Below are 27,234 nucleotides of genomic sequence, written 5' to 3' on the forward strand. Positions count from 1 at the left end.
TTCTTCCCCGTGGCGTGTTGTGTTGCTTTAGTCACTGGAGAACCAGTAGACACAACTTTCACATGCCAAAGTGCTGGCACTGGAATTTAACACATCATTAATAAGAACAGAAACTTGAAAGAAGTCTCTGCTGAGCTTTTGTGAACTGAATTCCATTTTTTTTAATTACTTTTTTCCCCCTGGGTGTGTCTTGCACTAATATTTGCATTAAGGGAACTTGTTTTGCTGATGTTTGTAAGATTTGACAAATACATGTAGCCTTTCTTTTGCTAACAGAACTAGAGACTTCTAAGATGCAACACCACATGTAAGTCAGAAACAAACACATCTGTAATTATGTGACTTACACCAATGTTTTTAAAAGCTACTGATTTGCATTAGAATTGTGAAACACTTTGCTATGACAAGAATGCTACTTTAAAGATGGGAATAGTATTTGTCTGATAGTCTCATAATTAAATACATGGATTGTGCTATGTACAGGTACTATGTATTCCTTTTCTAACTGAAATGAATACAAATGCAAATCAATATTCTGTTTTGTAATCTGGTCTCTTCCAGCTGGATTAGAAATTAATTGTGCCTGACGAGAGAGAGGAAGTTCTGAAACAAAACCTCTATTTGTATTAACTTTTTACTCACTGCTGGGAAAAAGTTTGCTAAGGGCCAAGTTTGGTGAGAAGTAAACACCAAATAGCTGTGAGCAGATGAAAATCACTTTCTTTAAATGCAAAAGTGAAATCTTCTCCAGCACTTACATAAATCTAGTTCATGATATGCATCACTGTTTTTTACTTAACTTTTCTTTTTGCTGCTCTTAGCTTTATATCATTCACTTCCATGTGCTTGATCATTGCAGTAAAGTACTCAGTGTTTTTGTGTATGGAATAACTGCATGCTAACCAGTGTCAGAAACAAGAATAGTTCATTTGGAAGAGACTTAAAACAATCAAGTCCAACTGCCACACCTTTGGGTGTCTGAGGGCCTAAGCTTTTGCTTTTCTACACAATTCTAGGTGGACCTGCTTTGGCAGGGGGGCTGGACTAGATGATCTCTAGAGGTCCCTTCCAACCCAACCATTCTATGATTCTATTAATTTGTTTTGTTCTTGAACATTATTTTACAGAAAGCTGGAGTGTTGAATTCCCAGACTGTGAAACCTGTGTAGTTCTGCATGTGCACTTGATGCATTATTTAAAACAAAGATTTTAAGATAGTACATAGCTTCAAGCCTTTAATCTATTAGCACATGTCATTAATCTATTACTAATACTGTACTGTACCTGTTGCTGGGAGACTAAGCTTCTGACAAATTTGGCATCATCTATTGTGAGTAGGCTTAATCAGCTTATTTCCAAATGTGAGGGAATGAAATGAGTGGAACATCCTGCTTTGCACTGACACTTTAAGGAAGCAAATTCTATAATGAAATTCTTTTCTTTTCATCTTTTCTTTTCATCTTTTTAAATGCAAAATGTTCCAGGTAGCTGTCATTTTAATCTCTGCTTTCTTGGGAATACATTCCAAGTGAAAAATGGTAAAGGCTCATAGGCTTTCTACACCTCCTAATTCAGGAGGTTACAGTACCTGCTTTATGCACCTACTAAGCCTTTTAAACAAACAGCTGCCACAGTTCATCTGACTCTGAATGAATTATCATTGTTGCTTGAGTTTCTCACCTGTCCATAAGTTGAATTATGGATAATAAGAAAATGTTTGCACTTAAAGTTTGCTAGAATGTACTGTTACTTGAAATGGTTAGGGTTCTTCATGAGACTTCACTTGGCTATTGTTTGTGATCAAAAACATAAGCATTTTAGAGCATGTGAGCACATGACAAAGGTCTCTTTACACCTAAATACCTCTCTGTATTTCTTTAAAAACCAGACTTGTTTTGTATACTGTGCTTCCACTGTTTATGTTGAATTCTGCATTTGTCTGAGATTTATTAAGTATTTTAGACTAAACTATCTCTTCTTTACTTTTTCTCTTTTGTCTTGTTACCAAGGAATAAAGTGATCTGTGTGACAATCTTCTTGACAGCTGTACAATGAGGGTACAGAGGAACTGGTGAGCTAACAGCTACTTGTGAGTGCCAGAAGGGGCATCTGTCCTGCAGCCACCTACCACAGTGGGAATTGGTTCTAGGGTGATCTGTGCTAAGGGTAATGGGTTCTAAAACTGATGTATCTGCAACAGACACTGTATAGAATCCACTTGTGCCCCATGCAGGCAGGACAGATTTGGAGCAGTGGTAGCTCTTAAGAATTTGCCTGCACCAGAAGTGTTTTTTTGCCACACAACCAGAGTTTAAGGACAGAATCATTCAATCAGCTCCTCTGCTGTAAGCATAACTCTTATTGTAGCTGCTTCTGCAGTAACAGAGGAAGGGAAACCTCATGTAATCCATGTGACAACCTGACAGTATTACAGCTGAAGAAAGATGTAAGATCAAAAATTAAAGAAATGTTATATAAAAACTAGCTAACTTAAATGCTTATACATTTCTAGTAACTGGCATGCAAGCAGTGATGTCCTGTGTGAGACCTGTGGAAGAGGGACTGAATGTCAGCTCCATTTAAAGACATTGCAGAGCCTGAGCCTGGGACTGAAGACCCACAATAGGAGATAAAAGAAACTAACTGAGTTCAAGTAAAATAATTTTGAAAATTCTGACCCAGAAAGGGGTTCTCAAAAGCCTGTCAAACTCTGTCTGAGTCCTGCTGGAATAAACTATAACCTGTAAGAGAGGATACAACCAAGCAATGGTAGAGATGATCAGATAAAAATAAATTAATGAAGAACTGTCTAAACGAGCTTATGTTTGCCAGCCTGTAATTAATTCTGTGGCTGTCACCTTCTCCAAGGTGTGCTGTGTGGCCTATCTGTGTAACTTGAACAACATGTATAATATCAGAGTAATTCCTGTAATGCTTCATGACCCATCCCCTTCTTCCTGCCTTCACTTTTTTGTTTTTCAGCCATTTCATTCGCTCAAATCTAACGGAACTAGGTGATGCTGTTAAGGAGACAGTTATCATCAAACTGTGAGTAACAATCTTTAGTTCATGCTGAAGAAAGAAATCAAGCTTCAATTACTCCAAAAGCTTCTTAAGTGAAAGTTAATAGAATATATGGATATCATTTCAGAGAAATAACCCAACAAGAGGCATTTCTATTTCTTAGAAGCTGCCACAACACCAACAGAAAGATGATTTCCGATTCAAATGAAGATATATCATATTTCAGTATAGCTCCAACCAACCCCATGGCCCCCATGGACACTCCTTCCTCCTTCAAGTCCATGTTGGAATATGTTAAATAATACACTGTGAATCCATTCACAAGCATAAAACTGCATACAGCCTAAATTGTAACATGCACTGCAACTGTAGCAACTGTGAATTTGTAAACATCTAAACCCAACTTCTGTATCACATAAGTTACATTTAAGAGAGAAAAACCTTACCCAGGAAGGACTGTAAGCTTCACATAAGACAATTCATAGGATTGTAAATATCAGTAACAGTAATTAAAAAAGGATCTCTATTCATGACAGCCAGACTTCCTACCTTCACTACAGGGTGTCCTCCAGTAGATGCTTTTACTGCTCCTCTGCTTCCTTCTGTTTCATAGTGAGCTCTGTGATGAGTTTTAGGTTGGACTTCTATTTTCAGTTCACACTGCCCATAATGACTTGGTAATGGCCAGTCAAGAGGTGGCAATGAAGACGTGCTGCAATGAGACACACACATTGTGGTTAAATGAACTGTTTGGCCAGGGTACAAGGTACCAGAAAATGATGTCATGTTCCTAACAAACCATGACCAAGTAAGAATAGCTATCAGCCTAAAACTGTTACTTGAAAACTCCACAACTTTGCTGGTGCATGAAAATCTTCAGTTAAGTGTCTCTTTTGGGGTTGTTAGAAGGGAATTGATGATTTAAATGAAAGGGTACTAATGTTGATCTTCCTGCCCCACATTACCAGTGCCATTCTATAATGCCTTTATATTAATTTTTTATCCTCAAGTGTATCAGCAAGCAACTTCACATGAGGGAACAGTCTGGATTCCATCTGTAAGTCACCTTATTGGTTTTGATTTACTAAGACTGGTAAGCACTGCACTCTGTTAACTATCATTACAACAAGCATTAGATGATGATATAAACTTTTAAAGTTAGTAGTCCTATCTAAGAAATAATTCCTGCAAGACAACCAACACCTGAAGTACATGCTTAGCTTATTCATAGATTACAGATACCCCTCCACACAGCAGCAATGGCACTCCAGGGAAGAAGGACAACAAAATGCAGTAATAGAAGTAATAGGGAAGCACCGCAAAGAGAAATATGCCACATGGTATCACCAATGTTTTCATACCTACCCTTTTACCTGCATAGATTTATAGACTTATGATTCTATTAAGATGAACAGATTGAAGTCAGTAATTATCTGGCTCAACAAATTAACTTATGAACACTTAAAACTGAATGTTTATAGCACTGTGTACCAAACAAGGACACTTACAGTAAAAATAAGCTTCTATTAAAATGGTTTTGTCACGCTTTACTTTGACCAACAAAGAAAGCAAACTACATTTTAACAAGATGGAGAAATATTGGTTTATATTCTCATCTGAGAAGGTTTGATTGTACTTCTTTCTGCTTCACAGTACCTCAGGAAAATCCCACCACCAATCCATGCAATTTTTCACAAACATTAATAGCCACACGTCCAAGAATGAGAAATTATACCTTCTGGAGATCTTAGGTAAGACCTATACAACATATCTACATTTGAGAAAGAAGATCACATTTGGAATAAACAAGAGAGAAAAGAAAGCTCTGTTTTTAATAAGTATCTGGATAGACTTGGGCTCAGCCTGCAGCTCCATACATCTACCTTTCACTACAGAAATCACTATCACTAAGCATGGAACAGAGGGAGAGAAGAAATGGCATCTACAGGAGAACAACCTACAAGCCTGCTGCTCTGTGGAGCACCTCTACTGTGCACCTCAGGAGAGTTACAGGTGTCTTAGAAGCCTTTTCTCCTGAAGCACCTTTCTCAGAGCAATGGGAGGAACAAGAGTATTTCTCTTTCCTCTTACTGAAAGGAAGAAACATGAGCAGGGTCGCCTCCACAGCATTCAGTGTACAGCAAAGACTCTTCTTCCTCCACTCTGATGACTGGTCCTTCCATAGCAATAGTATTTACTGGGTAGGAAAGGACTGGTGATGTCAGCAGTAAGAGGATATTGCCAGGAATGCAGTATAAGCCCAGTCCTTCCAGATACTTACCACAGGCCAAGATGTACTGCCTAAATGCTACTATTGGCTATCAACTAGACCTTGTCAATCACTTTTATAGCTACTGAAGGACTCTTCAGTCTGGAAAAGGAAAGAAAATGTTAGGATTAGAAGATACTAAAAAGAGCTTAAAAAGAAATGTAGCATGAGAGAAATATTCCTTTAGTATTCTGAAAACCTTTGTCCCTTCTATGTCAAAATAGCTGGTACAGACAGCAGATACGGTCGCTAACAGAAGTTGGTACAACACACACATCACAGACTATACCTCAGTTACTGAGACCTGTTACTGAGAGTTTAATAGTAAACTCCAGCAAGAAAATAAGCATTTGTGCTTGTGACTACTCTTCAATATAGTCTTTCAGAGAAAATTGTTTCTCTACAATTAACTAATAATAAAGTGGCACAAGCTGTATCAAAATCCCATTATCTCCTGCAAAAATATTTGGAATACTAGAACAAACAGAGACAGGAAAATAACTAAGTCTCAAGATTTTGTCATTTTTCAAAACAAATAGGAAGTATCAGCATGAGAGAGCAAGCAAGCACACAACACACAGGCAGATGCCTAAAACATCAAAACACTGCAAAGCTTTCAAAACACGGTTCTCTAAACAAATTACGTGGCCTTTAAGGCTCTGCTGCATCAAAGGGATGGTTTTAGATGGAGTAGGTTAGAGTTACAGTTGCTTCTCCTTGGAGTTTGATGTTAGACACCTAAACTGTTTCTGTCTTCTTCACCATCAACTTCTGAGCACCAGTGGAATCTTAAGATTTAGGGCCCACTGCCATGCACCTTCTTGCCCTGTGAGGTTATCAGCCTAATGCATTTCTGCTTTCACATCATCCTTTCACTTTTTCTGAGACAAACACTATAAAGATACACATTGAACTGGATTAGTAATCTAACTTCATTTCATTTTGAAAGGTAAATTTTTTGAGTCCTGTAAGTTTACCAGAGCCTTTGTTGTGTATACAGCTTGTTCAAACAGAACTAGTGGGAGGGAGGCAGAGTGGGAACTTCCTAGCCAACACTGTGACCTGAAATTCACACAAACCCACAATCTTAGAGACGAAATATATTTTTTTAAAAATCAGAATACAGTCTACAAACTCTTGGGGCATTTTTTCTACTATGTAAACATCAGCATCAAACGAGAAGACTCACGTGGGCATTGGGGCAAGTGATAACACATTCTCATATGTTTTGAAAAAATTCAATATAAAGAAACACTCTTTTTGTACCAGGTGCTGGATATGGGTAAGTGAGTCTGAAGCTGATGGCTTTATTACATTTAGACAGACTCGTTTAGGTTGGAAAAGAGCTTTAAGCTCATTGAATCCAATTGTTACCCCAGCACTGTCACAGCCACCACTAAATCACATTCCTCAGCCCCACAGATACCCAGCTTTGGAAGCCATCCAGGGATGGGGACCCCACCACAGCCCTGGGCAGTCTGGGACAGGGCTTGATAATCCTTTCAGTGAAGGAGTTTTCCCTAATCTTCAAACCTCCCCTGGCACAATTTGAGGTCACTTCTTGTCCTGTCACTTGGGAGCAGAGACTGACTCCACCCCTAGCCACAACCTCCTGTCAGGTGGTTGCAGAGAGTGCTCCTGTCTCCCCTCAGCCTCCTCTTCTCCAGGCTAAACACCCCCATTCCCTCAGCCCCTCCCCAGCACCCTTGTGCTCCAGCTCTTCCCCAGCTCTGTGCCCGGCTCTGGCCACGCTGCAGCCCCTCAGTGTCCCTCTGGTAGTGAGTGAGGGGCCCAGCACTGAGCACAGTCCTCAAGCTGCAGCCTTCCCAGGGCCCAGGCACAGGCACTGCCTTGGTCTTGCTCATCACACTAATAGAAGCCAGGATGCCATTGGCCTTCTTGCCCACCTGGGCACACTGCTGGCTAATGTTCAGTTGCCTGTCAATTAACATGTCCAGGCCCTTTCCCTCCAGCAGCTTTGCAGCCCCTCTGTCCCAGCCTGGAGCGGTGCTCGGGCTTGGTGTGGTTTCTCTACAAAATTCTACCCAGTTCATCTTCTAATTACTGTTACTGTAGCTTCTGATGTAGTCTTTTATAGAAGTTTCACTAATATTTTGGGTTTTTAAAATGAGTATAAATCTTATTAACAATGCAGTAACCTACTAATAAAGCACCAAATCACTGTGTCAGGAAACAGAAGTAATGAATGACAGTCATTCTATAACTTTCATAAAGTCACATCTTAGTAAGTTGTTGAAACAGCACCAGTCTGGAAACCTACAGATGTTCTTCCAGCAATACTAAGAGAGTTCTATAATCTGATTAACACAAGTCTCCAAAAGCTCACACTCCTATCACATCAAGATTAAAGGCTTCAGAGAACAGTAGCTATTAAAGGAAACTCAGAAGTAAAGAAGAAACCCTTCAGTAGTGTCCTTACCAGAAGCCACTGTATTTAATATTATAATTTTAATGATAATTTAATGAATATTAATTTAACAGGTACCTTCCTTTTCTGCAACCATTATCTCTAAATCAGAACCAATTCAGGCTGCATAAACTGATGAGGAAACATCTCATGTTCAGCATAAGGACAGACAAATGTCTCCATATGGCTCAGCTCATGGGCTGACACTGCCTCTCACACAGGAAGAAACAAGCCCCAGAAACAAGACTGTTTGTTTGTTTGCATTTGACTGTGGCCCCACAGCAGTATATGTGGGACAGAAGGAAGAACAAGTCCTACAACAGCCACCAAAAAACTCTAGTTAAAAACTTAAAACAGTTACCTTCCATTTGTAGCACTGTTCCTGGGTAATTCATTGCACAAATAGTTGGGGCTCTGTGCAGCCAAACTGCTTCTGCCTACACCTCAGCTGAAGCATGTCTGAAATGAGCTCAGTTTTAGTCTAATGCTCTCCTGGACCCCTTGCTTAGAAAGTGTCTGCACACAGATCCTCCTTATAGTCACCAATGCTATTAATGGCCTTTCAAAGATATCCGTGAGGATGTCAAGGTGCTTGTGAAAGTCCTTATTTCCTTCATTGGTTGAGATTCACAAAGACCTTCTAGAGTGATTATTTTATTATTTCTTAGTTGCATCAATCACAGTTCCTCAAAACTTGTCACTGGGGGAAAAAGCTCTCTGACCATACAATGACTATTCCACATCTTTTCCTATGCCAAGTTTTTACAGACATTAAGGAACGTAGTGTATCTTGAGACAAGCCAATGCTCCAACACAGCAAACTCCCAAGAAACTCAAGTCATAACTGAGACCCAATACTTACTTGTACAAGACCCAGTGCTTGTACAGCCAAAATACCACTGTGGTTGCTCTTCACTACCTAAAAGGAAACAACGTTATCCCTTATGGAGTAATTTTGGAGCTACCAATTTTGAGGTCATTCCACCTGCCACAGCAGCTTATCAATAGCACTTTAAAATACTGTTTACATTAAAATATCAGTGTTTTATTACTAAAAGACCCACAGTAACTATGCTTTCAGAGTATACTGCCAACTAAAACCTCTGTAATTGCAGAACAAAGTAGAGAGCCGAACTGCACATACAGAACAAAGTTTTCATGTCAATCACTAACCTGAGTTTCTCTGAATTCATTAATGGTGTGTAAACATTACAGCAATAGTCTAGTTTATTAAAAATCTAAGAGGTTCAAAGTTCTCCTGCTTGTCTCACTTAAGTGGGTGCTTATCTTTAAAGTCAGCAATTTGAAAATATTTTCACTTTAAAGCTTTGCCAACATAGCATAGCTGGTGTTATTTCTATGTATCAAAATAAGGTGATAACTACTGAGCAGACTGTTTGCTTACAGTCAACTCACACTGAAAGATTTATTCTTCTTAAAATTAAGGCCAAAGTCCCAGTGGTTATTTAAAAATAGAATATAATTCTGTTCCTCTCTGCTCCCTAGACTTCTAACAGGATTCAGACAAGAGACAATTAAGCAAAGAACCCTGTGAGGTTCAACAAGGGCAAGGGCAGAGTCCTGCATCTGGGGAGGAAAAATACCCTGCACCAGCACAGGCTGGAGGTGACCTGCTGGAGAGCAGCTCTGGGAGAGGGACCTGGGAGCGCTGCTGAGCACCAATCTAAACATGAGAGACAAGGAACTGCTGGAGACAGGCCAGTGCAGGGACACCAGATGCTGAGGGGATGGAACATGTGTGAGGAGGAAAGGCTGGAGGACCTGAGGCTGTTCAGCTCTCTGACAGCAGCTTGATTTTGTAATAGGTATTTTTGATGGATTTCTGAACATATAAAAAAGAAATTACACTGATGTTTAGTAACATGTTTAAGTCTTTCACTGGCCAGTAAACAATCTTCCTGGAAAGACTGAAAGAAATGGCATTGTTTAGTGTAGACAAGAGAGGAATAATTTGTGCATTAACACTGTACAAATGGATTAAAGGCTGCTGGAGAGAAAAAGACAGTAAGTGCTCTTTGAGGCCACACTGTGCAGGACAAGAGCTGATGGAAGTTTGAGGGAAGGAAAAGCATGAACTGCAGTACACACAGGAAAAGACCTTTTCCAGTGGAAATGCCAGCCCTGGAAGGGGTTGTCTGTACAGGCTGGAGAATTGTCATTAGTGGAACTTCTTAAGAACGTAATAAATAAATATCTAATGGTGATGGGCTAAGAACATGTGACACTGCTGAAGGTCAACAGAGTGGGCAGGTGTCTCTGCATCACTTTTTGTCATTCAGTAGCAGACCCTAGTACATGCTTTAGCAAAATGTTTCAGCCATCTGTTGTGCCATGAATGGGTCTCTGTCACTTTATGCTAAATGTTTGGAGCAAATGCAGTTATACATGTGCAAGTGAGCACTTCTTTTCATTAATTTGATGATATTTTATATTTATAAAGCTTCTTCTTTTACCAACAGGGTTCAGCAGATGCTGAAAGGGCCCTGGCAGTAGCTAAGCTTGTGTAAGTTGTCACCTTCTTTCATGCCCTTCCCACCACAGGTTTGTTTGGGATTTTTTTCTACATCAGAATTATTGTAGAAAACAGGTTTTGATGAATGAGAGGCCTGAGAAAGGTCCCAATAGGACCAATTTTACAGAAGCTGCACAGAAAAGTGTGGCATGGCTAAAGGCCAGTGGCATAATGGTGTAACTGCAGCTTCTGTTTAGAATCATACAATCATTTTGGTTGGAAAAGACCTTTAAGATCATGAAGTCCAACCACTAACCGCACACTGCCAAGCCCACTCATGTCCCTCAGCACCTTGCTCAAACCAACAGCAATGTAAGTTCTGTGCTGGGATTGATGGCTTTTTGCTAGTGCATTACATGTGTCTGTGGTCACTCCAATATGAGACCTCCCTGTGTGTTGCACAGCTGAAAGGAAAACCAATGTGCCTGAAAATGTCTCCTACTGTTTGTGGTTTGAAGCCCCCAGAAAAGCTTTGTGCAGAAATGAAAGATATCCTCAAACCTGTTTAAAAGGTGGTTTTAATCCTCCATTTTAAATAGGTGGAAGTTTTGATAGGACTTGCTTTAGAAACAGTGGTGGGTATACTTATATATACATACTCATCTTAAATAGGTTTATTTAGGATCATGTGAAGGTTCTGCACAACACTGCTCATTGAAACCTGTAGACAGATGGATCTGCAAACTGCTGTTAAAACAAAAAAAGGTCATGGAACAGATAGTCCTGAGTGCCATTGTGAGGTGACATACAGGATAACAAGGGTTCAGGCCTAATCAACATGGCTTCATGAAAGACAAGTCCTGCTTGAATAACCTTATCTCCTCCTATGACAAGATGACTTGCTTAGTGGATGAAGGAAAGGCTGTAGATGTTTCTACCTGGACTTCAGTAAGGCCTTCTACATTGTCTGCCAGAGCATCTGCCTGGAGAAACTGGATGTATGTACTCCGATACGAGTGGAAAACTGTCAGGATATCTGAGCCCAGAGAGTGGTAGTGAATCGGGTTAAATCCAGTTGCTGTCCAGTCACCAGTGGTTTTCCCAATGATTTGGATGAAGGAATTGAGTGCACCCTCAGTACATTTGCTGACAACATGAAGTTGGGCAGGTGCATTTTGCAAGCCCATGCAACACTCCAGTCACACATCCCCAAGTCTGTACAGCTGTCTGGCAGAAAAGGACCTGAGGGTGTTAGAACCACAGAATTGTTTCAACTAGAAGAGACCTTTAAGATCAAGTCCAGCCTTTGTCTCAGCCCTATCCACCACTGGACCATTCCCCTAAGTGCAACATTCACCCATCTCTGAAACCCCTCCAGGGACAGTGACTCCAGCACCTTACTGGGGAGCCTGTTCCAATGCCTTGCAGCAAATTCTTCCATCTCCTCTCATTCTACTGCTTATTACCAGGGAGAACAGACCAACTCCCACCTCACTACATCTTCCTTTCAGGTAGTTGTAGAGCACAATAAGGTCTTCCCCAAGCCTTTTCTCCAGGCTGACTAGCCCCAGATCCCCCAGCTGTTCCTCACATGAAATGTGCTCCAAATAAATGTAACTGACAGTCAGCTGAATGTGAGTCAGTAGTGTGCTCAGGTGGGCAAGAAGGCCAAGGGCTTCAAGCAGCACTGAGGTGGCAGCAGGAGCAGGGCAGTGCCTATTGCCCTTTGCTGGGCCCTGGGGAGGCTGCAGCTCACGGGTTGTGTTCAGTGCTGGGCCCCTCACTTACTGTCAGAGGGACACTGAGGGGCTGCAGCGTGGCCAGAGCTGGGCACAGAGCTGGGGAAGGGGCTGGAGCACAAGGGTGCTGGGGAGGGGCTGAGGGAATGGGGGTGTTCAGCCTGGAGGAGACAGAAGCACTCTCTGCAACCACCTGACAGGAGGTTGTTGCCAGGAGAGGGGTTGGTCTCTGCTCCCAAGTGGCAGGACAAGAAGAAATGACCTCAAGTTGCACCAGGAGAGATGTAGATCAGAAAGGACTTTGTCACCGAGAATGTTGTCAGACCCTGTCCCAGGCTCCTCAGGGAGGTGCTGAGTCCCCAGCCCTGGAAATATTGCAAAGCCATGGAGCTGAGGTGCCAAGGGATATGGGTTAGTTAAGTGATGTGCTTGGCAGTGTAATGTTACTGGTTGGACTCAATCTTACAAAGTCTTTCCAAATGCAATGATTCAATGACTCTAAGACATCTGTTTATACACTATTTTTAAGATTATAAGTCTTTATGAATTCCATGAGAAAAGACACAGTAGAAGAAACTAGGTTTTATTTTGACATTTTTCCCCATTAATGAATATTGCCTGGTTAGCTATCAGACAAAAGCATCACTTGTTTCCATTAAGTCTAAAGAATACGATAAATCTAAAATGAGAAGTAACAGAATTCCCATCACTTTCAATTGTGTGATCATTGACCACCTACAAAATGCACCATGTTACCTCCATTGGAGCTGGCCAGGGCTGTGATGGTTGTTAACTTCTGAACATGTCTGTGTTGTTGCTCTCTTATGAATTATACTTTTAGTAACAATTCCTGACCAAAAGTTGATATATGATATGACATGATACCTGATCTAGGTGAAGCTGCTTCTGCAGGTGAGTTGGACTAGATGATCTCTAAAGGTCCCTTCCAATCCCTACCATTCTATGATACATGATATGATATTAATTGCTCTGTAGAGGTCTCTGAAATCAAAGAGAATATAAGGAGGAACTATTTACATTGTAACTGAGAACACTGATTTCTGGAAGACAAGTTTTGTTACTCATCTTTCTAACACAGCAGCTTTGTACTCAAGGAGGCCAAATTAATTTAAATTAAAAAAAATTAATACAGGAGATCAGTCTTGAAGAGCTCCCCAATATTACATGTTTCCATAAATATTTACTGATTATCTACTAAACAGAAATCTCACAAAGCTTCAAAGACTGAGGGATACACTCAAGCTGATACACAACAGCACACTAACCTCTTTCATATGGTACCTCAGTGGGAGCAAGACAGTCAAATTTAGATAGTTGAATATGAACAGATCCTAGGAAGAAACACTTTTTTGCTGGAATTCTTCTAGAGTATTTATAACCCATAATGACATAGGCTATTTAAATAAGGAAGTGAACTTGAAGCATCTGTGTTTCCCTTCCAACAGTCAATACAGTACTTGGGAAAGGAGAGAAAGAAAAAGAATTGATTTTCCAATTGGAAGGGAGGTAAATATGAGACACAGATAAAGCAATTTCTTATCCATCATCCTGGGTAGAGGTTGGAGGGTGGAAGTAAGAGGTATCTTCAGTAACAAGAGGAACAACATAATAAATAAAATTGTAAAACAATTTCATTGGTGATTATTCTGTAAAATGGCCAAGCTCATCTGTCAAAGTACCTGGTTAATGCAACAGATACTTCCACTGTTCCTAGACACAGAAGACACTACCTGGTTCCTTTTTACCTCTTTGAAAGACATTGTTGCACTGCGTCTGTCCATTGCCACTTGTCTAGACTTACCTTTGCCAAGGAAGCAGAAGGATCACTTGAGGTACATAATATACCTACAGTTTTAATATGTTAGACATTGGCAAATTATGGGTTTCTGTGACAAACAACAAGCTGATCTAACAAAATTATCTGGACGGCAGCTCAAATATGACTAAAAAGCTCCAAAGCATGTTATGTGTTTTTAAGTTTTGTGAATTATTGCATGCTTACCAAACACAGAAGGGGGAAGGGAAATATAGATTACAGATTTACATAACTTTGCATAGCAGTCAGAGAAGAAGGTGCTATCTGCACATCACATCATGTCACGTGTGTGGCAACAATCCCCACTTCTCCTAGCGGTCAGTTTATTGCAGCCAAGTGTTCAAACTACCACTTCATGTGCTTGGAATCAATGCTCCATTTTATGTCAGGTACTACTTTGTAGGTGACAACACAATCAAGACATTAAAAGTCTATTAATTAGAACACATTTGTAATCTATCTTGCAATTAATATGATACATATTATGTATTAAAGATATAAATGACAATTAGTATCTAACTCTGACAACCAAGGTGCTCACTTTTGGTCCTTGTCATATACTATTTAAGAAACAGTAGATATTCTTGGGTTTCTTTTTTATTCCTAAGAGTCAACTTAGCTGTCCTACTCCCTAAGCATCAAAATTACAAAACATTAGATGGCAGAATGCATTATATTTTTGGAAAATGTACACAGCTCAGCAGCTTAGTTTACTTGTTATTAGGTGCAGTTTTTACTGTCTTCTGCTCGTTTGCCCACTTTACATTTAGAGAAGTTCTTCAGTGCCAGCTTCTAAATTATTTCTGACATTTCTGTTCCTTAATTAAAACAGAAAAATGGATTTCTAATTAGCTCTGCTCAGTTCTCTCCCCTACATGAGGAACTACAAGAGGAAAAAGGTTTAACTGAACATCTATTTTTGTAACTATTTTGGTCATCTCACAAAAGAATCAGATCTACACCCCATCTTGCCAAACGTTCATGTACTTTCACCCTTCAGTAGCACTCACCTTTCATGACCTATGTTACTCTGTGAGCTAAGGAAAACACCAATTTAAGTCTGCTAAGTATCCTACATAAATATAATACAATTCCAAACCACAAAATTAAGCATAAAAGTTGTCATTATTTGAGTTTCAATGAAAAGAACCCAGTAACAGACTGAAGAACTTTTCTTAACAGATGAGTAGACTGCAACAATTATATAAAGAAGAAAATTTGAGACAGTTAACTGTCAGCACAGTAGTTTCAGATCTGCTAAAACAGTCCAGACAGTAGCTTTGCATCTTCAGTGCTAAACCTCACACTCATAAATGGTTATGCAGAAGGACATTAAAGAAAAATTAAAACCCCACAGAGTAACCAACGTCTCACTAAGATCAATATATTTCTGAGGATAAATTAAAAACTATGGTTATATATTTATGCAAAACTAAGTGGCTGAATAACCATTGCTTAAATGCTTTTTGATATTAACAATCTAAAGTAGCTGACAACTTCTAAAGAATTTATACAAAACAGCTTTAAAATTAACAGAACTCTTGTATTAATAAAGATGAGCCTTGTGTGACACTGATCTATCAACACCCAGGAATATGTTCAGCAGCAGAACCAGTAGTTCAGCAGTAGTTCCTTGTTAGAACTCATAAGCACTGAAGTCTGTTTGATACTATCTATTAGAAGGCACCCTTCAGGAAGCTCTTAAAGCCCAGACTCACTTGTCTTCCATCTGTTTTAAAGGTGTTTCACCATATCCTGAAAGTATTGGTTTATGTTTCACCCCTCTGTGTTTGTAACTGCCTTCTTGGGTACTCAATAGTAAGAAATTGTAGTTGAATTGCCTCCATTAGCTCTCTGCCTAAAACATGCATTGAAGGGACAGCTATAGCAACCTTTAGAAGATGACCAAGTGCCTTGCTATTCCAGAAGATGGACACCCCTGAGAACAGTCACATACTTAACAGAGAATGAGAACAAGTGTTCTACAACTTTTTTATAACAGACTTGTCTATCTGACAAATTATCAGAAAATAATACACCAAGATGTTTGATGCAAGAATGACATCTGCACTTGGAAAAAGCCAGTAGAAAGGGGAATTACATCAAAAACTAGCATCTGGCCATGAAAAACAGCATCTACTTTTCAGTAAGTTGTGCTTTTAAGGAAGGTCCCCGAGAAGAATACCTCTTCAGGATGCTTGGCCCCCTGGGCAATAGTTAATTCTAGTTTTCTGCTTGAGAAACACAAGAAAAAAAGCCTCTTATAGGGCATCTCTGAAGGTTGTTCAGAAACATTTCTTTCTTTTGCTTCACTTACTTTGGGGAAGGAGGTTGTAGAGGGGAGGAAAAATCTAAAAAAAACCCCAAATCACACAAATATTTTCTGAGTCATTCTTCATTCTTTCTGAACTTAAAAACAGTGTGAAAATAAGTGCTTTGCAAAGATAACAACACTACATCTTGCCATTGACTTTTAGGATTTAAGCTTTGTCTTTTTCAGAATAGAGCATACATGTGCAGAATCCCACTCTATCTCCTCCTTTTCCCAACCCATTCCCTAAGGAAGAGGAACTGCTACATCCTGAAAGAGTAAGTTTTAGACATTGCTTGTGGACAAAAAGATACTATTTCAATCAAAGTTATTTTAAAATCAAGGCACCTTGGCATGGAAGCACTGACACTTCAACTTATAATATGGCCTTTATATGGATAATTGTGCTTTACAGAGATGAATCTAATGTACCTCTCTTACAAAATGTCCACACAAAAAAATATGTCAGTAGCTTCTTCCTCCCAGTACCTCCCCCTATACCTTATTTTTAAAGCCTAGTAGAGCAAGAAAGTTTCAGGCAACAAACTATTAGCTTGAGTTGAGCAATCACAGTATCTGTCCACTGAGGAACAATGCTGCTTAAGGAGTTCTCATTTCTACTCCACCCACTGCCTTGTATCAAAGTGATTCTAGTTAACCACGACAACAGTGGAAACACCCTTAATTATGGCCCATAAAACAATTCTTCCTGGAGGATTTTCAGTATAGCATGCATTTTTCTTCTCTATTTCTAGAATTCCATCAGGTCAAAGCAGCAAGTAAAACCAAAAGCAAATAAGCTTCCCACCTCCTCTCAGGTCTCACAGGTTTATAAAGTGATGTAAGTAAGGGGTTTTTAGCTATATTAAAATGCTAACTGTTCTTAATGCATCACTGAAACATAAGCACATTCATATATGTATATAAGATAGGTGGGGAAAAACAGGAGGGAAAGACTTTCTAATCACTTACCGAAATATAGGAGTGTGACCAGGTTTTGGTTTGTTCCAAGTAAAGTGCGAAGGAACTGAAAGAAATTGGTCTCCAGGCAGATCTTTTTTCAAGGTGTGCTGAGATCCAGAGCAGTCATCTACTGCCGTTTCAAGGGATGACGATAAGTTACCCTGCTCTTCAGGACAGATATCTATTTTTCCAGATAAAGTGGCAGTCTGATCCTCCGAGGTCTTTCGTGTTTTTAGAGGAATGTCAGTCTCTGTACAACACTGAAATGGTGAAAGGCCAGAATTAAGGCCTTGTACATTATGGATGGAAGTGTTCAGCCACGTATCTTCTGTTATGCTTCCTCTGGGAGAATGGCCAGGTGATGGAGTTGGAGAATGGTGAGGAGAGAGAGAACCTGCATAGCAAATCTCAGCACTGGAGTGTCGTCGTTTCCCACAGGGGGATGTAGGTCTTGATGAGGGCCTTGATGTTGGTCGAGGGCTTAGCCAGTTTTCATCTGTAATACTAGTTCTAGGAGAATGACAGGGAGATTGTCTAGGAGACAAGGCATGCCCAAATCCATAAGGCTGCTGCCAAGACTCGTCACTGGGACCTCTCGGAGAACCACCAGGAGACGCCAAAGGAGAGCCAAGTGTAAATCGAGCAGCTGCTTCATTTAGCTCTGAGTCTACATCATCATAAACATGGGAAATGGATTCACAAGAGGAAGCATCTGAAAACCAACTTCTAGATGAAATGCTGCTGGCAGGGCTTGGACTAAGGGAAGATTCCCTATATGATGGCTCAAGAGGAAGATAGAGATGGTCCCGTGAAGGCCTTTCCATATACTCATTTTCTGTGCCATTTGTGTGCAATTCATCATCATTGGCTTCAATCCCTTGATGACAGTTGGGTGAAATTGATGTAATTTGAATACTAGGGCACTCGAAGGCTTTGGGCCCACCTAGTGGGCTGTATTTGGAGTCTGGTACTTCAACAGGTCCTTCATAGTTCTTGTGACCCTGGAGTCTTGTAGGTGGTGACAGGGGAGAGGAGTGAGACTGCAATCCATGACGAGGAATACATATTGGCTGATTTACAGAGGATGATGGTTGGTCTACATTGAAGATGTATATAGAAGCACAGTCATCTGACTCAAGATCTGAAAAAAAGAAGAGGAATGAGTCAGAAAGCAATACTTGAAAAATGCCACAAGTAAAATGCTTTGTTTCTCCAGTACAACTGGATTTTTTTCAACATCCTGTATATTCCCATTACACTAGCTACACAAAATAAAGCTAGTTCTTAGTTTTAAATGTTCCCCAGCTATATTTACAGCTAAATATGACCACAGCACTTTCTGTCATAAATCTTCATTGGCTGAAAATGTAGTACATCCAGAAAATTAGTTGAAAATCCTGAAAGGATTTAAGCTGGAACACTCATTTCAAACTTTATATTTCCTAACTGCATTCCATTAATAATTAAACATTTTTAACCATAAGCCATTAAAAATTAATCTTTGACACGAACAGTATTATGATACTTCCTACGAGCCCACTAGTCAATGTTTAGAAGCACTGGAATATTGCACACATTTCTCTCTCAACACTAGAAAGCATGACTCAAGCTTCAATTAAGATTACAAACAAATAAACAATCAATCAAGAGAAGCCTAAGAAAGAATATTAGTAAAGACATGAGGAATCTTAAGGGCTTTTTTAGTTGCTTAGAAAATTCTCAAGCATCCATCTCACAGAAGAGCAAGTGTAGTCTCGTGAAGTCTGAGCACAAGTTGTTCAGTATAAAAAAGGGAAAACAAAATACTCTCAGATCTCACTAACCTATGCAAAACACAGGAAACATTCCAAAGAAAAATAAGCAATAGAGAGATTCCAAGTCCAGTTAAAATCAGCAGCTTTGTCTCAAGACCTGAAGCAGTTACTTGCTGTGCTTCCCAAGATTTAATTAATTGCCAGAATGAAGCATTTGTCTGAAACAAGTTATTTTGTAATCACTACATTTCCACTCTTGCTTCTGTCCCCCATAAAACAGAGCCCTTCCTCTATAGTTATATAAAGTACAGAGATCTCAGGTAGTTCACTAGTCTATCATTTCCTAGCAGAGGAAATTAAATGTACCTGACCACCTCCACTAGACAGGGTAACTAGTCTCAAAATCCATTAAAAATATTGCATCTACAACACAAGTGATTTGTTTTAATGTTTAATCACTTTGACAGCTTTTGACCCATCACTAACGTTTAACATCATCGGTAAAGTGGTACCGCTTCTAGTGTTTTGCCTGTGAAGTCTTTTTAAGTATTTTTTTTCAGTAGTAAGGGAATATTATGCAGGAGCATAAACATTTCTGTCGCATTTCACACATCAGCATTTTAGTTTGCAATGACTCATCACGTTACAACTATTAGTACAACTATTATACTACATACAAGTATTTTCCATAAATCCAGACTGGATGACATTAATTCTATCTCTGGGTATTAGCTCTTCTTTTTTCTTTTAATGGGTTTTATCCCAAGTATTAAAAGAATATTAATATTTGTTTTAAAATAAATACAGTCTCTCTCACAATCAGATAAAGTATCCAGACAGGAAGCCATGTATTTTAGACCTCTCCATGGTGAAAAAAAATCTGGAAGTTAAGGAAGTAATTCTATTATCACTTTCACTAACAGCAGTCAGCTTAAAATTACCTAAAACAGAAACAAAACCCAACATCATGTCCACAGAGAGAAGAAAGCATTTGCAAATGGAGAGAAAGCATTCAGTTACCAAGGCACAGACTATCCTCCTCAGGCTTTAAAAAAAAAATGTTGAAGGCTCACAGGTAGGGAGCAGCTCTATTAGTAACCTGTCTATTAAAGGAGGCACAACAGTACAGTAAGACTAGCCCACTAAGTAGTTTTATAAGCACTGCGTGATTTTATGTATCTTGCATCGTGATATACATCAGCTATCCCTATTATACAAACACATAATATACATGCTAAGAGCACTAACAAAAAACCCCATCAGTATAGGTTCATTTGTAAACATGCCCACACTGAAAGGATCAGCATATTCAGGAAGGACTATTTTATATATCACACCAATAGTTAACACAAGCTCACCATGTTGGACACATCAGAATGGCATCTCCTAATCCATTCACTAGGATAACAAACATCTTTTAAAACTTTGAGATTCTCTCTTTGCTATTTCCCAACACAAACTGTGAAACGCAGACAGTGGCTAGCTACAGGTTTTCCACACCTATCGGTATGGTCATGATCATCAGATTACAGACATCCTCATTTCCTAACTCATTATTGGTATTAGAAACATAGATCAAGGGAGGAAAAAAGCAATCCTAACAAAAGCAATCATTCAACTACTCAATACTTAGAAATAAACTAGTCACAGGCACAGACATTTCGAATAACATTATAGGAAAACAACAGTTGGAAGTCTTCAAGTCCTGTGTGTAATCATTTACCATCATGAATGGCTTTAACAGTAGCAGCACATTGTGCTAAAACTCTCACCCCTGGAGAGAGCATCCTTTCTCTTGCAGCAATAATCAAGAAATCTTAAAACTCTGAATCTACATCTGCTTCTTTGTAAGTCCCAGTGACGCTGAAAGTGGACAATAGTCTTTAAGGCAGGAGAGCACTCTTCTGACTCAGCCTTTTTTGGTCCTTCTCCACAACAAACAACTGCAAAGAGTTTGGCACCGTGCTTTCCCATTACCCCTCCCCAACACTCTAAAAAAACAGGAAGCTAGAAACCTAGAGTAAGACTATACATCTAATGAACACCAAATCCCAAAACATCCTTAAGACGGCAGAAATAATATATTTTGAAGTCTAAATCACCCGAATTGTTTTCAGATCTCAATAAACAGCCAGATTTTAGTTTGCACACACTCTCCCCCCTTATAGTAAAAGGTTAAAATAATCTTTTAGTTGCTCATACGAAGGTTGACACTAAGGCCTTTACAAATTGTGTCATTAATTCTACTAGGCTTACCAATAATTTTTTTTGGTCCAATTAAAGACTGTAGAGAGAATTAAATCTGAAATGGTTTTCTAACCAACTTGAAAGAACTAGGAAATGTAAAAAGATGAATATAACTTGTGTGAAAGAAATTAGAAAATTAGAAAAAAAAAAGAAAGAAAAAACCCAAACAGCTGACAACCCTTGTGATGGAAACCCAACACACAGCTTCATGAAAGCAGAGGGTAACCAAACTCAAGGAAATCTCACAACAAGCAAGTATAAGGCAAAAGAGAGTTATGGAGAAGCCCAAGGCAAAAAAATGGAGTTACAGAAATCTGGTTACTTAACAGGAGAACTATTACATCCAACCAATCTTACTGGGGGAGGAAAGACGATAAAGTTGTCCAAGTCATGAGGCTTTCATAGATCATAAAATAAATGAAAGAAGCATTCAAGAAAGAGAAACTAGGTCAGTCTACTAAGGCAGAGCATAAAAACTGCCACAAACACATGGGGGCAAGATGCTAGATAGCATAGACACAGCAAAACACAGAGACCAACAGAAGAAGTGCCATTCACATCAAAAGCTTGCTGTGACCCTGAAGAAGCAGGTGTGTTAAATGTTTTTTCTTTGAAGTCAACTGAGTAAATTGCTAACAAAGTTCATAGCAATACAGGGTAAAGAATACTGGAGTAAATAAAAGGTTAAAAAGTACTCAAGAATTATAGGCCAATAAGTTCAACTTCAGTTTTAGAAGATATATTAATAGTTCGTTTGTTCCAGTAAGCATATAAAAGGAGACAGGGAAATAAAACAAGAAGTCAATGTTTGCTAAGAACAAAACTGCGTCAAACAAGTTTTGGTTTATGATCAAAGAGGTCTTCTGGATAGCTAGCATAGAAAAAGAGCTCAGCTTTGTTATAACTTACTAAGACTTGTGACACTATCAAGCATGGAGAAGCCACTGAGCCTTTAGAAACCTAGTGAAGTCGCCTTCTCCCCTGCTGAGATCAGTTTACTATGGAGGGATCACAAAAGTTAGCAGATGCTCTACATTCAGAGAGCATATATGCTACATAAAACTGCAGCCTTGTACTGCAATCTTATTGCAGGCATTCATGTCATCTTTTATCAATGAGAACCAGAAGGTCTGTCATTTGGATGTACATTTGCTACCGTCTGGAAACAAGACTAGCTTACAGAAGCGCCTGCTCAGTATTAAAACAATGCTGGCTCATCCCTTACTAAGCTGCTAACTACACTTCAACATAAGCTGTCTAACTGGAGAATAACATTAAATAATATCCAGGACAACTGCTCCTGAAGTATATTTTGCTAGCTATTTGCCAGATCAGACTGCACATTCAAGACTAATAATGCTTGCCCACCAGTTGTTCACTCCTCGATGTACTGGCACATGCATACATGCAGCTGTGCCATGAGCCAGATTTATCCAAAGAAGGAAGGTCAATTACTATCAAATGTCTGAGCACAAGCCCCGTGCCAAAATTATCCAAACCACTTTATTATTCTGGGTTTGTAAGCCCATAAACAAACAGGTTCAGACAATAGGAGTTGTTACAAGATACTAAGAAAGTGCAACGCGACCTAGGTCTTAAAAATACTACTGCGAAAACAGGATCAGCAACCAAGTCCTTTAAATAGCACGAGGAAAGACTTGAGCACTGTCACAGACATCATGTGTCTTCTCAGGCAAGTCATCTAATCTGTCTCCATTTCCAAACTTTAAAAAGAACAACCATCTCTTCTGTTTTTCAGTTCTATCATGGACAGCGACTGTTATCTCTTTCAGAACAAGATGGTATTATAAAGAATGCCACGAGAATATCAGTAAATACGATTAAAAAGCTTATGCAGCTCCATTTTTAAAAGTTCATTATCCTACTGATTTGCAGCAGTTCATATATTTCTTGGAATGAAATGTAGTCTTGGTCTTATTCTTCACAAAGAACTCAAAATACCCCATAGTCAGAGTGCTGTGCACTTGAAGATGCAGAGTCCTTGTTGGTACACTACCACACTAAAGCTCTACAACTGGATATTTGAATTCCAGTCTTCCATTGCAAGGTCTAAATTTCTACTTCCTACAAGCTTAAACATCAACTAAAAAACCACTAAAAAAATACACCAATGCATTAGTTTATAAGCAATGTGACTAGTGAGCCACCAGCAATAAGTATATATTGCAAAAACATTTAAAGCAGCGAAGTGGAGCAGAGGGAAGACATATCCTTACAGACCAAGTTTAGCAACACACAGAACAGCAGTGCAAGTTTAAGCTTTCAGAAGAAGATGATTTACAACAACTGTCATTTTATGAAGTGGTTCTCCCACTTCAATGATTTTGTGCTCTGTTTCATGGTCCTCTCAGATTACTCTAAAAGGATAAAACCCAATTTTACTTCTGTCAATCACGTACACTAAAGGAAGTTCTCTCATGCCCATCACAATTCCACTAGTTTTCTTGTACACTCCTAGTATTTGTGCTTAACACAAGAAAAGCAATCTCTCAACAGTGGGAGCTTGCCAATTCCAGCTCGCAAGAGAATTCACTATCCTTGGTAGAGATGTAGAAGAACAACAAAGCTGGTGTAGTTTAAGCAATTTAAGCAAGAAAATTCAGCACATCACATGTTTACAACTGACACTAAATAAAATAAGAACGTACTGGCTCTCAGTACCATAACTACCTGTTATGGTTTTTTTCAGCAGCAACTACCCTCCCACACTCACTCACATACAAAGCAGGAGGGGAAATGAGAAGTATTTTTAACCCAGATGATTTTGGCAATCAGATTTGCAATGTGCTAACATAAACACATACATATACAACCCACAGGATGGCACGTTTTCGAACAGAAACAAGGTGAGAAATGAATAACCAGGACAGGGACTGCAGGTGTTTTTACTATCAATTAAAATTTAACATGCAACTAAAGCCTTAGGCCATAGCTTGGTGTACATTTAAACCACAATGACTGTATATCCAGCTTCACTCTGAAGCAGCAGAATTAAGTTCCAAATAAGAAAATAACAGTCATGAAATTTTATTTGGAATGTAAGAAACACAGACCCAATAAACATGAAAATCAAATGCTTCCTTATGCTTAAGCCATCAGTGTGCTTTAGAAAATGATGTACTTCTGTTGCAGCAAATGGAGTTCATCTCAGCTGAGGTTTTTTTCCCCATTCTTAAAACAAATAAGTTCTCATACTCTTTCATAGCAGAGTACTTTGAGATAAGTTCATAAATGTGATGTAAAAGCAGGTAAGGAATCCAGCTTGTAAGGTTCAACAAGAATTAGTCATTCCAAGTCCAGTTTTAAGAACAGAAAATAGCAACGGGCAGTGCTAGGCAGTGTTTATACCCGTGCCTTCTCCAGCTCTCGTGGTATTTCTGTCTATGAAGCATGTCTTTAAATGAAAACTTTAGAGTCTGTGATTCAGTATTTAAGGATCATTATTACAACAGGTTAAAAAAGGAAAATATTTAGGTTTTGCTTTAAAAATCTCTTAAGTTCTGTGGGCTCCTCTTTGCTTCCTTTTTTTTCCCCTCTGAGGGTACATCATTCAAGAGGGCACGGTATTTGACTACATAATACCCCTGTAGACAAAACAGCAGCTCTTGCCCTCCAGTTTCACCAAGTCTCATTTGTCATTCATTGTTAGGTAGAAAGTCAGCTTAACACAACATATTCAAAAATATATGATAGCTTTTGGGGAGCTTTTTAAAACAACACAATAGATCTGTGCAGCAGTTACTAACACAGAGTATTAAGAGTGTATGTGTCACTGCTGCTCTGAAGATGAGGGACATTATTATTTATGATCAGTTCTTAGAATCTGTGAAAACACTGCAGCTCAGCATACCACAGCATCTGGTATGTGCAGACATGGGAACCGAGAGCAGACCGAGCACTCCACAATTGGTGTGTTGTGCCTGACCAACAGGAAGAACACTGATCATAAAGATAAATGAAGACATTAGGCCAATACTGATTGAAGAGAATAAGAGAATTATGAGCTGCAGTTGCTAGCCGAAAGTTTGCATAGCTTCTTGGTATTGAACATCAATTTATTATCCACAAGCTAACTCTTCCTTTGTGGGGGCAGAACTAATGGACTCCATAAAAGGCTCTCCAGTTAGTCAACGTTCAAGTTTATGTTGTACCTATAAACTGAAATTCTCACCTAACTACCTACATAGATGCCTCTACCACTGATCAACTCCTTACACCAATGAGCTTGCCTATAGCAACCGGCTGCTCTATACAGACACCTCCAGGTCTACAATCTGCCTCAGTCCCGAACCAAGCACCGAACAGAAGCCAGGTTTCCAAGATCAGAATGTGTCAGTGGGATTATAGCAAACAAAAAACAGGTGTGTGACAGAAAAAAAGAAGAAAAAGTATTTTAGTTTACAGGACAGTCCAGTGACATAGGCTAGGAGCTCTGAAAAAAAAAAGTAGAAGAAAAATGCAATAAGCTAAGGCAGTAAGTTTGAGTGGGGATGAGGTTACACCACGAGAGAAGGAGACACCAAAATGGGGGCATGTCTGTTTATCAAACAGAGCTGATAGAGGATGAGAACTGGTATTGATAGTATCTGAACAAACTAGTTTGGGAACTCTTCACACCTCAGCAAAATTATAGTGTACTTCTGCAGCTGTCCTACAATGTGACAGAGGGCAAACAATTCCACAGCAGGCAATCCTATCAGCTAGTTAACTCAGTAGTTCAAATCATTCACATTACAGCTTTTCACCAATATACTCTATAATACATCTTTAACATAAACTTCAGGTGCACATAACTCAAAGGCTCAGTACATCATAAGGACTGAAGTGAGCTAGAACGATCTTCTGAAACTCCAGTTTTCCCAGCTGCTCATAGAAACACCTTGAAATCACATGGCTAAAATCGACACAGAAAGCATAACAAGCAGAAACAAGACTCAAACAGCCAAATGGGAAAGGGGAGGCTGAAGCTCTTTTTTTCATTTTTCTGAATGAACCTCCAAAATACAAGGGAGACCATATTAACGAGCCTCATCATTCCCACATGCAAGCCCTGAAACTTTGCATCTCTTCAGACTCCTAAATAGCTTGTGTTCATTCCAGCAGCAGTAGAGGTTTCACCACAACACTGTACATAACCTGCCTAACTTTCTGCTTCCAACCAAAAAAGCCAGGCAATTTGAAAGGCAGAAGCATTTGCTCTCAAAGCCTAAATGTGACAAATTACACTGATGAAATACAGAGAGTCTGACCTAATTTAAAGAAACTATGCAAAATACATAATGTTGACAGATTTTCTTAGTGGTTCTCTGAATTAAACCACATAGTCTCTTGTGGCCTTGTCACTTTGAGTACAGTTAACCCAAATGACATGATTAAAGCCTTTTGTAATCATACAGTTATTCCATGTCCTCGTCTCCTCTGTGTTCTTGACTTCAGGAACAACTACTAGAAAGCATCTACAATGATTTATAGCTACTCATGTGTATCTTGGACATTATTACAGGCCATTATGCAGCCATCAAAAGCAGTGAATCATTGTCACTAATGCTTTATAAATGTACCAGGACTGTCTTATCAGCTCGTCACACTGTTTTTAGAGTATGCTGCCATTCTGGGTATGAAGATACAAAGGGTTACTCTGTAAAACAACTACAGCTAGAAAGCACCAGTTTGTGCCCTGTCTCAACTACAGTCAGCCACAACTCCATTCCCTCTCTAGCACGTTACAAATGCTGCTTATCACTGAATTTATTTTTAAGCGATCTTTCTTTTTTTTCTATTTACTAAAACTATTTAAAAATGTAATATCTGGGATTAAAAAAAAAAAACCCAATACATTTCTCCCAAAATCTGTTCCTAAAAAGCAAAGTCAGCAGCCATAAAACACGAAGACCTTCAATAAACTGGGAATGCAAAGTTATGTGCCTCCTGCAATCCTGCATACATAAGAAAATGGAAACAACTCCATTTGGACTTCTCTTAGGTCCTTTAGAGGAATATTTACAAGAGGAATATTTACAAGACTTCAAAAATAAATCTCTCCACCAGCCTGTAGAGCAAACAGGAAAATCCAACTCCATTCAGCAATTTTGCTACACTAAAAATATTCCGTATCTTCAGAAGTGATGGCTAACCTTCAAAACACAGTCTGATAAGCTATTTTTAAAC

At 39.2% G+C, this 27,234-nt stretch overlaps 1 protein-coding gene across 3 annotated transcripts in view; it reads right to left on the reverse strand.

Annotated features, from left to right (window-relative positions):
* NFATC3 (nuclear factor of activated T cells 3) overlaps positions 1–27,234 on the reverse strand; it is a 72,791-nt gene that overhangs the window by 38,017 nt on the left and 7,540 nt on the right. For all 3 annotated transcript variants that reach the window (XM_062007302.1, XM_062007301.1, XM_062007303.1), the window contains exons 2-3: positions 17,054–18,185; positions 3,574–3,736 (exon numbers count right to left, since the gene is read on the reverse strand). In XM_062007302.1, coding sequence (XP_061863286.1) covers positions 3,574–3,736; positions 17,054–18,185 — 1,295 coding nt within the window. The remainder of the gene's footprint in view (positions 1–3,573; positions 3,737–17,053; positions 18,186–27,234) is intronic.

Source organism: Colius striatus, chromosome 14, assembly GCF_028858725.1.
Source record: "Colius striatus isolate bColStr4 chromosome 14, bColStr4.1.hap1, whole genome shotgun sequence".
In the NCBI taxonomy this organism is placed as follows: domain Eukaryota; kingdom Metazoa; phylum Chordata; class Aves; order Coliiformes; family Coliidae; genus Colius; species Colius striatus.